Genomic DNA, 11,618 nt, shown 5'->3' on the forward strand with positions numbered 1-11,618 from the left:
CAAAGGAGCTTCTATGAAGTTGTTTTCAATTACAAAGCCATTTAAGTGGCTGAGAATGAAGAGGACCAAGCTGAATCTTCCCCTGTTTTCTTTACAAATTAAACACGCTCTAATCCTCTCAGCTATTTGCCTTTGCCCTTGAATTTAATTTGCAGAAATTTCAAATAGCTAATTCCTAAAAATAAAAAAAACTCTCACTTTCCTGTGATTCTCAAGCAAAAGAAAGTTGTTCGCTTCGCACGTCCTTGCTGTCTGCTGCCCTATTTTCCAGCGTCTCTCCTTTTTAACTTTTTTTCAAAGAAGCAGTCACAGCCAAAAGGTGAGGGGCTCTGGGTATAATGATATCAAAGCTCTCACAGAAAGTGACTCCACTGAAGTGAAGCCTGATTTGGGTGAATCTGAGGTCAGGCCCTGGGCCCTGTCAAATGCAGAAGGCACTTGATGCTGTCAGTGTCACTCAATAATTCAGAGTCCATCCTGAGGGAAGGCTGACCCTATATATCTTCTCCCACACTGTAGCAGACTGATCTTCACCTCTTGTCGGACCCCTCACAGCCAGGCAGGACACAAGCCCTTCGGTGCAATCTTTGAATTAACTAGAGGTGACCACTGGTCAAACTGCAAAAAGTGCAAAGGGAGATGAGGACATTTCTACCACTACTACTAGGGGACAATTGGAACAAGGGGCGCATTTCTTTAATAGCAGTTATAGTGATGACATATAAGAAACATATTTAAGTACATATTTTAAGTAAAAGTTTGGGGATCCTTGCATTAAAGCAGATGAATGGATGTGTGGGTGGATAGAAAATAAATAAATACACACACACATGCTGGGTTTCCATGTTTTATGGGGACATTCTATAGGCGTAATGGTTTTTATATTGTATAAACTATATTTTCTATCGCCTACACTTTGTTCTTTTTAACTTCATTCTATATGATTTATAAGCTTGTTTCCTCATGGGGACCAAAAAATGTCCCCACAAGGATTTTGGATATTGCCATCTTTGTGGGGACATTTTGTCCCCATAATGTTTTGCTATTTGCCAAACTGTATTATTTGAAACTTTTGGAACTTTGGAACTTTTTTGTATTTATGCAAGAAAGAAAAAAGTGTTTATACAAGAAAGAAAAAAATAGGTATAGGTACCACTGCCATTATAGCTGAGAGATAAAATAATTAGTGCCATATAAAGGTGAAAACTAATCAGTAATATTATTACTTTTGAAGTGTGCTCTTATATTAATTTAACTAATAAGTCAGTGTTACAACTGACACTGTTACAACCCAAGCATTGTTACAGGTGCAAATGTTACACTCTTATTTATTTGATTAAATTCAATATTATGATCTAGTCTTATTAAATACTACGGTACATCCCACGTTAATCTCCTCTCCTGTCTGATTTGTTTGTTGGACAAAATGGCAGATTTGGCGTTATGATTGGTCAGATCGCCTGCCAATCAAGCTCTTTGTGAAGGGTCAGTTGCTCCCTTACTATAAAATTACATGTCTTGGAGATACTGTATGTTCTATGTTTATGCAAAAGTTATCAATTTTCTTTGCACAAATATGTAAACCCACACACTTTTGAGAGTGTATCTGAAACTATATTCAATAGCAGATTGATATGAAAAGCTCATTACATTTCAACATATTTTTAAGACATTTTCAGACAGTTATCTTGCACTGTACCACCTATTAATGTAACTATGATTTGCTTAAACCTTGCTGTTTGTGGACACCAAACACAGGAACGTTCCTTGAATTACTTGACACAGACTGCCAAAAGAGCTGCTTTCACAATACTGTTCTGAAGGACTACGTATAATTACACCCAGTGATAAGGCTGTGTAAAATCACAACGGTTGTCATGGGGAGCATAAATGTTCTGACCTGTGGATTTAAGGTGACCTTTGTCTGGAGGAGCATCTTCTAACCTTCTGTCTCACATTCCTCTGGGCAGCTGTAAAGCTCACATTAACTGCATGGCTATTATTTCAGCTCTCACCGGGAAAATAAAGCCAGTGGTTGTATGGATGCCATTTTGAGGCTCATTTTAACGCTTGATTAAAAGCTTTTTAAAGCCCACACTCCCTCACAAAAAGTCGACCACCGGTGAACGCAAAAGAACAAGACGTGACTGCTATTATTGGTGATTCATTTGGGTTGTTGCCATTCTGTTGAGAGGGCAAATATATAGAAGAAGAAGACGAAGAAGAAGTTTTATTTATATAGTGCCTTTCCATAGCTCAAGGTCACTTTACATAGTGCTAAACAAAACATTTGCACACCCATATACACAATACAAACACATAAGGCCACATATAGCCACATTATCCAAAATACATATTAAAAAGATACGTTTTTAGCTGAGTCTTGAATGTAGACAAAGATGGTATATTACGAAGTGTAAGGGGTAGTGAATTCCATAATTTCGGAGCATTAACACTAAATGACCTACCACCTACAGTGGACAGCCGAAAACGAGGAATGGACAAAAGACCAAGCTCAGATGATCTGAGAGACCGGGCAGGAGAATAGGAGTACAGTAGGTCAGACAGGTATGGAGGCGCAAGACCATTTAATGCCTTAAACGTTAGAAGTAATATCTTAAAGTGAATACGTGATGCCACAGGTAGCCAGTGAAGATCATGCAGTAGAGGAGTAATGTGAGCAGAACGCCTGGTGGAGGTGAGAACTCTTGCTGCTGAGTTTTGAACATACTGTAACCTTGCAATACGTTTTTTAGGCAGACCAAGAAATAGAGCATTGCAATAATCCAGACGTGATGTGATTAATGCATGAATTAAGATTTCAGCATCAGCTAGAGTTAGAGAAGATCGAAGACGTGCAATATTACGAAGATGGAAAAAAGAAGTTTTAACAACAGAAGAAATATGAGAGGCAAAAGATAGAGATGAGTCAAATAAGACACCAAGATTACGGACAGATGAAGCAGGCTTAACATGAACCCCGTCAATTTCAAAGGACAGGTCAATCCTTTTGACTGAGGTAGCAGAGCCAATCATCAATATTTCAGTTTTGTTATTATTAAGTTTAAGGAAATTCAAGGACATCCAATGCTTGAAATCCCTGATGCATGCAGTAAGTGAGTCAGGCAGTGATGTCCTATCAGAGCTGGTGGTTAGGTAAATTTGAATGTCATCAGCATAGCAATGAAATTGAAGTCCATGCATGCGTATGATGTCACCAAGTGGATATATATAAATGATAAACAGAAGTGGACCAAGAACTGAACCTTGAGGAACACCCTGTGAAACTGGAGCAGTGGTAGATTTATACCCTTGTATGGTGATATAATATTTTCTATCACTAATATGGTGGAATAGTCCCGCCTTCTGAATAAAACAGCCAATCTCTGATCGGTAAAGTCATTGCGTCACTGCAGCTGCCGTTAGAACAGAGATTGTCTTACTATTGGGAGATGAGAGGGTCTGTATTACTTACTATTGGAGAAATGGTATTATTATAGATGCTGCATATTTCTGATGGACAGTTGGATAATAAACAATCTGACAAGGTAGAAACCCTTATTGAATCAGAAAAAGCAGATGGATCCACAGAACAGATTTTACGATAAGTGAGCATTTTTTTCACAGGCGATGTAAAAATTGGAAAACTAAAACTGAAGTTAAAGAAATTAATACTTTTTTTTATCAGAAAGGGCTCGTTAAATTGAGCAAAACTGAGAGTAAAATCATATAAAGTTACAAAAGATTTATATTCCAAATAAATGCGTTTCTTTTGAACTTTCTATTCATCAAAGAATTCTGTAAAATTTATTTTGTGGTTTTCTCTAAAATATTGAAATATCAAATAAATGCAGCTTTGCTGAGTGTACGACTTCTTTACTGACCCAAACTTGGTAATGTATTTAGACAAAATAGTACAGATTCTTAATAAGTCGTTTATCAATTATTGGCCATTACATAAAAATAATTCAGCTTATTTTTGGCCAAAATTTTACTCTCTGTATCCATATCTTAAATGAAGGGAGGATTGTGTACACTGTAAAAAAAAAAAAACGCAGCTTAAAAAATGGTCAAATGACTGGTAGTAGCTGGCTGCCAAACAAAAACAGTAAAATTAAAGTAAAATATCATAATTGAAACAAGGAAAAATCTGTAAAATAAGTTTTTTTTCTGTAAAACCTTTAATGAAAATTTCCGTAAAAAAAATGTTTTTGCACTTTATTTCAATTAAGATATTTTACTGTAATTTTATGGTTTTTGTTTGGTAGCCGTAGCTGCCAGTCATTTGACCGTTGTTTTTACTATATAATTTTTTTTTTTTCTTTTTCTTTTTTTTTACAGTGTAGAATATCAATGTTTAGGCAATGTTTTATCTAACCGCACAAGACAGTCTCATTCTGGACATACTGAATTCTGCTGTACTGCATGTTTATTAGATATGAGCGCACGTTCACATCCTTTTCATGATAAAAATGTCTAGGCTGATGCTTTCCATAGAATAACTGTTGAATAAATGTGAAGGGGTTTTGAGAGCTGTTTCTATAGAACTGGACCCTGGGGGTTAACAGACCAGGTTTTTGTTTGGCAGCCGTAGCTGCCAGTCATTTGACCGTTGTTTTTACTATATAATTTTTTTTTTTCTTTTTCTTTTTTTTTACAGTGTAGAATATCAATGTTTAGGCAATGTTTTATCTAACCGCACAAGACAGTCTCATTCTGGACATACTGAATTCTGCTGTACTGCATGTTTATTAGATATGAGCGCACGTTCACATCCTTTTCATGATAAAAATGTCTAGGCTGATGCTTTCCATAGAATAACTGTTGAATAAATGTGAAGGGGTTTTGAGAGCTGTTTCTATAGAACTGGACCCTGGGGGTTAACAGACCACTTTCTGTAGAAATGGCCTCTGACTGACCTATAATAAAATTTCCATAAAGTCGTTAAAAGACCCTGGAGAAAGAGAGATGGTTATCAGATATTAGACCAGTAATCTTTACGCCTCTGAACCTGTCAGTCATTCACCATGAAATGACCATTTCATAGTGTGATCATCAGAATGGGAGTTCAAACAGCTAATAAAAACATCACAATAATCCACAAGTGCACACACTTCAGTCCATCAATTGTCTTGGGAAGCAAAAAGCGGCATGTTTGTAAGACACAAATCCATCAAGGTGATTTTGAAATCCATCCCTTGTTGTCCTCTCATATCAAAATCCACCAAAATATTTGTTGAGAACTGTTTTCGCTTGTAAACTGATCTGTGCATATTTCTCTCCTCAGTCAGACAAGACCACTTTTTCAGTATAGAAAGCAATATTATGGATAGAGGACTCGTTTGAAGTTAAAAACATCTTGATGGATTTGTTTCTTACAAGCAAGCAGATTTTCACTTCACAGGACATTAAATGATGGACTGGAGTCCTGTGGGTTACTTGTGGATTATTGTGATGTTTTTATCAGTTGTTTAAATTCTCATTCTGACGGCACCCATTCACTGTAGAGGATCCGTTGTTGGGAAAGTGATGTAATGCTAAATTTCTCCAAAACTGTTCAGATGAAGAAACAAACTCATTTACATATTAGCTGGCCTGAGAGTTAATAAATTGTCATAAAATTTTCTTTTTTGGGTGAACTAGTCCTCTAATGCATCGTATAACCTCCTGGCTGAGAAGCACTGCCCTAAACATCTAATTAGTATTCTTGACTTTCTTACACTTTCTGCATATTGAACTGTCTTTTATTCCCAACACCTTTAATGCTTAAAACCTGAGCTTACCTAAAACTTTAACACTATTCTTTTGCTGCCTTCAGGTGATGCGAGTTCAAATGTGCTGAGCAGTCACAGTAGTTCATGCTGAGTGAGAATGGGTTGCATTACTATGGCCGGTTGATCAGGCCGTGCTGGTGTCACTGTGTGAGATCATGTGACTAGGCGAGTGGCAGGAACTGATAACATCTGCTGAATGAACATGTCTAGGGGCAGCAGTTGGTGACCTCAAGGCTAATAGGGTAACACTGAGACAGGGACATGTTTTGTGTACCTCCCCTACACACATCTACACATCCGTATGCAGAACATAAGGTCATCAGCACATTTTCTTTGATTGAGGCATAGACATACACTTACCTTTAGACTGTCTTCCTATCTTTAAAAAAATCAGGCATGGTCATAAAATTCAAGCAGTGTGTACTGTAAATGATGGCATCCAGTGTACTTTGTATGTTCTGTTACTGTATTTAGCCTAAATGTTCCGGTGTTTTATTTAGATGGCATAATAAATTATTTAAGAATGTTCCTTCATGACTTCATGAGTATGAGAGCAATAGGAAATGGCCCAAGGATTTTTTTCCAAATGTATTTCATGCCATAAACATAATTGGAAAAACCAATGATGTTTGGAAAACTCCTTTCTATTTCTCATTAAATATGCTTTTTAAAATCTGTTTCTTTGATATAACTGAACTTAAATAGGTTAAACTGGACAGTTGTAGTGCAGACAGAGTCTCCTGTAGTCTATCTGTCGACTGAGGTCTGGATATTCTGGAAAAGCATTTATGATTACATAACTTTAATTAACTTTAATCAAAAGTAACAGTAAATATATTTATATGTTACAAAAGAATTCTGTTTCTAATAAATTCTGTTCTTTTGAACTTTCTAATCATCAAAGAATCCTGAAAAAGTGTATTATGGTTTCCACAAAAATCTTAAGCAGCACAATTGTTTTCAACACTGATAATAATAATAAATGTTTCACCAAATCAGAATGTTAGAATGATTTCTGAAGGATCATGTGGCCATTTTTACTTTTTTTTTTTTTTTTTTTATCAAATAAATGCAGCCTTGGTGAACATAAGAGACTTCTTTCAAAAACATTAAGTTGTCTCACTGACCCTAAACGTTTGAACTGTAGTGTACATTCATAGAATGTTCAGCTTTCAAAATCTAATATCATTGTAATATTTGCATGTTAAATTGCAATTGCACTTCTTTCTTACATCTTCTTGCATTTTTTTTTGATTAGCTATAACTTGAATAGCTTACACTGGATATTTGTAGTGCAGACTGTCTGTCGACTGGCATCTGGATATTACGGAAGTGCATTTGTGATTATGTAATCTTTTCACATAGAGAGCACTGTAACACTGTCCTGTTTTTGTAAGTGTGTGACACCATGCCACTGCCAAACTTCCTCAAGCCAGGTAAAGTAGGACATGTCCCATGTGAAAAAATGTTTTGTAACCTAAAACACCACCAGAGGAAAAAATGCTGCAATATTTCCTCTTCCTTTACCCATAAGTCAGTAAAATAAACTTTTTGTCTCTTTTGTTACAGTGTTTTTGAGTCACAATAGATGGTGTTTACTAACTCATTGTGGTATTCATGAGGTATTCCAGTTCAGAGAATGCGGGAACATGGAAATGGATAATACATTACAGGAACTTTTGAATTTGCTATACTTACGTCGGTTTGGGTTCACCTGACCCTGATTAGAGATGCGCTTCTTATGGCATAGAACATGTTCTTGCAGTTCAAATTAAACATAATTTAAAAGAAGAAGAAGAAGAAAAAACATGCAAAAAAAAAAGAAAAAAAATCTAAACATTTTGACCTTCATGACCCATCCCTGCTTTGAACAGAGAGCTATTCATTTACCTTATCCTGTCAGACTGGCTTATTAAACCAAAAAACAATCTAAACGTAGATTTACTGTAGGTCTTCAGGGTAGATTTGTATTAGTGGCATAAAGTACATATCAAATGTAAGCAAGGCATGACTGATGCATATTAAACAGGACTGTAATATTATAATGAATCCAATTGTGGATGCTAGTAGCCAAGCTCAAGACATAACTTGTTTTCCACAGTACAAGCACTTCAATTCCAGCATTACTTCAGTTCCTGAGAAGGTTTCGTCATTTTATCTGTGGAGCATTAAGAATAATTTGAGTGTATGTCAGTAACTATTGCACATAACCTTCAAGTTTGTGTCAGTAAGGATATCAGGGGTGTGGGACTGTAGAGGCCAGTACATAATGCCGAATACTGACTTTAGTGAACATTCCTTTTAACTGATAACAGTCCAGTCCGATGCTCTTATTGCGTAGACTTGTCTCGTGTGTTCATTTCTGTACATTTTTATTGTAACGATTCTGTTTGTTACTGTAAGGATGTTGATTTGACAAGTTCTGTTCTTTGATGCTGAGAAACTGGTGATGCACAAGGTGATGCTATGTTGTGGTGTGATTTTTTTTTATGATGTCTGTAGGTTTATAACGTTTTTATGTGTTTTTTGTTTTGTTTTTGCAGTTATATGGTTTCAAAAATGTCCTCTAAAATGGTGGGCTCAAACAACCTGGCACATGCTAGGAGGATGGTACAGCAACTGAGAGTCGAGGCCAGTATTGAGAGGATAAAGGTACATTTTCTTTTCCTTGCATCTTTAAAAGATCTTTCTTATGCTATATTATCACCAAATCTTGGATTCAATCTTTTTGGCAACTTGTTTTCTTTTAATTAGCACAGGTTTTATATTTCTTTTTGCTCGTAGGCCTCATTGTTCTGAGCTTATGCTCCTCAGTTGTTGAGTGAATGATGTATAGTATAGACACATTAAGGACATGTGAGTGTATGTGACTGTGATGTTGTGGTAGTGATATGAAGGCTACATCATTTTGGGGAAAAAATGGTAACGGTTATGCTACCTTCCAAAAGTTTGGGGTCAGTACGATTTAAAAAAAGAAATGATCATTGTTATTATTTCTATATATACATTAAATTGATCAAAATTACATTCATAATGTGAAAATATTTCAGTTGTAAATAAATGCTGCTCTTTTGAACTTTCTGTTTATCAAAATATTATTTATCCTTTAAAAATGTATCATGATTTCCATAAAAACATTGAGCAGCTGTTTAATCACTGGTAATTCAGATAGTTCTGTAATAATTTCCTCACCTTCAAGTTGTTCCAAACCTGTATGAATTTCTTTCTTCTGCTGAACGCAAACAAGGTATTTTTAAGAATATGGGTAACCAAATGGTTTCTGGTCCCCACTCATTTCCATAGTGTTTTTTTTTTCTCAAAACTATTGAAGTCGGGGGGGGGGACCAGAAACTCTTCAAGATATCTTCTTTTATGTTCAGCAGAAGAAAGAAACGCTTTTCAACTCTGAACTTTTCATTTTTGGGTGAACAGCATTTTCCAATTATTTCTGAAGCATCATAATGGCTGCTGAAAATTCAGTTTTGTTGTCACAGCAATAAGTTTACATTTTGAAATATATTTTTAAAGGGGTCGTATGATGCGATTTCAAGTTTTCCTTTATCTTTGGAGTGTTACAAGCTGCTTGTGAATAGATAAGATCCCTAAAGTTGCAAAGGCTAAAGTCTCAAACCCAAAGAGATATTCTTTATAAAAGTTAAGACTCATCCACGCCCTCCTAAAACGCTTCGTTTAAACACACCCCCACATCTACTTCACTGTGTGGGAAGATTTGCATAACACTGCCCAAATGTATATGCAAAGAAAACGCGAGTTTTGAGCAGTGTAGAGTACCACTTGTTTTTTGTAATTTCTCCGATCTCAAATGCAGACATGGTTTTATGTTTACACGGCGCGATGCAGTAAAAACTGGATGCAACAAATGCCTCGTTTATAATGGGTTTTAATGTTTTTGTCTCGTCGCTCTCGGACACATATGGTAAAGGGCGTAACATTTCTGTCACATGCTTGAGGTATTCAGCCAATCACAACGCACTATATAGCTGGCCAATCAGAGCACACCTCGCTTTTCAGAACGATGAGCTTTGTAAAAATCGACGCGTTTCAGAAAGACGGGGCATAGAGGAGAAACAATAATGTACAGTATGTGGAAAATAATGTTTTTTTTTTTTACCTTAAACCGCATAAACACATTTCATTACACCAAATACACAAAATAATGTTCTTTTTAGCAACATCATATGACCCCTTTAAATAGTCTGTTTACTTTAAATTATAATATTTCCTAATTTTACTGATTTACTGCATTAAAGGGTTAAACAAATAAAACCAAAACAAAACATGCAAGAACATTTTTCACATTCTAGCTCGTCTCATCCAGGTATCCAAGGCCTCAGCTGACCTCATGCGTTACTGTGGAGAAAACGCCAAATACGACCCCCTGCTCATGGGCATCCCTGCCTCAGAAAACCCCTTCAAGGACAAAAAGCCCTGCACTATATTGTAGTGTAACAAGCATTAATCTTATTTAATTACTTCTACTCAACTTTGTCTTAAGTTCAGCTCTTGCTTCTTAGTATAACTTTGTGCCATGTCTTAACTGTATTTAGCTCTTACAGTATTTATTACTGTAAATAAACTCCAATCAGTACTAATTAATTGCCATTTTGGTAATGATTAGAATCAAAACTCATCTTTACCAGCATCACTTATCTTATCCTATAAATCAAGCCGTTTAGATGTTTTAAAATGGCCATAAGTTCCTCTTTCCACCGAATGATGCCTTTAGTTACACTTTGTTTGAAATAGGGAAGTAGCACATCACATTATGATACAAGGAGCTTGCAACTACATTAACTGATTAAGTCTCACTTAACGTGTGTTATATATTCCTCTAGCAGTACATATGAATAATGTTTTATAGCAAAGGGACTGACTGAAATAAATGGAATTTAAAGATCCATATTTTGATTTGGATTATGAGTCTAATGTGATTTTGTTTTAGTGCATGCTGGGTAAATAAAACAATATAGTAAATCTCACATCCCACAAATACTGATTTGTTCTCAATTAAAGGTGCTACCACTATGCGCAAAACCATTAGAGACAAGTTACTGGTGTGGTTTATAGGAAAAGAGAACTGATTACCCTGCACTTTCAAACCCATGTGCCTTAGATTGTTCAAAGCAGTCCTCACTTATTACAGATATATACAAATAAAAAGATGACATGTTTTATCTGTTGACACTGAGTAACTTTTCTGTTCTGTTTAGATTTAAGGTGCCTTTTGCTTTTGAATTTGAGATTCACAACCAAATAACTGTGACCTCAGTATCTCTGTGAGGAAACAAGTTTCCTTTGGTTCTTTTTGGTGTTTCTTTCTATTCTAATTTCTGTATTTTTGCAAGCCCTTCATAACATGTGCTATATGTACTGTACCTTGAAAGAAAGGTTTTATTAAAATTGTGAAATAATAAAACTAAGTGCATCGCATATGTATGTGTTCTTGCGAAATCTACGGTCAAACATTTTGTACTGTACTAGTGTATGTCATGAAAATTTGTTATATGTAAAAGCTGATTTTTTCATTTTATGTAAAAGTGCAACTTGGCCATTCTGCAAGATATCACTGTGTTCCACAGAAGAAATAAAGTCATATGGGTGACAGATATGACAGATATTTAATTTTGGGTGAATTATACCTTTAATTACACACAAAGGAAACAAAACAATTTTTTACCCCAAGGCTTAGGTGTTAAATAGAATAGTTTGAAACCAAGTAAACTACTGTTCAAAAGGTTAATAAGATCATTTGTATTTTTTGACATTTTGAAATAAGTTTATGCTCACCAAGGTTGTATTTATTTTTAAAAATACAGTATACAC

The 11,618-nt window shown here is 35.5% G+C and overlaps 1 protein-coding gene across 2 annotated transcripts in view; it reads left to right on the forward strand.

Moving 5' to 3' along the window:
- Positions 1-11,404, forward strand: part of gng12a (guanine nucleotide binding protein (G protein), gamma 12a) — a 26,780-nt gene extending 15,376 nt beyond the window's left edge. For both annotated transcript variants that reach the window (XM_016523595.1, XM_016523594.1), the window contains 2 exons: positions 8,318-8,426; positions 10,114-11,404. In XM_016523595.1, the coding sequence (XP_016379081.1) occupies positions 8,322-8,426; positions 10,114-10,239 (231 nt within the window). In that variant the 5' untranslated portion in view covers positions 8,318-8,321 and the 3' untranslated portion in view covers positions 10,240-11,404. The remainder of the gene's footprint in view (positions 1-8,317; positions 8,427-10,113) is intronic.
- Positions 11,405-11,618: the final 214 nt, after the last annotated feature.

The sequence above is a fragment of the Sinocyclocheilus rhinocerous genome, unplaced genomic scaffold (genome assembly GCF_001515625.1).
Source record: "Sinocyclocheilus rhinocerous isolate Xijiao unplaced genomic scaffold, SAMN03320098_v1.1 scaffold930, whole genome shotgun sequence".
Taxonomy (NCBI): domain Eukaryota; kingdom Metazoa; phylum Chordata; class Actinopteri; order Cypriniformes; family Cyprinidae; genus Sinocyclocheilus; species Sinocyclocheilus rhinocerous.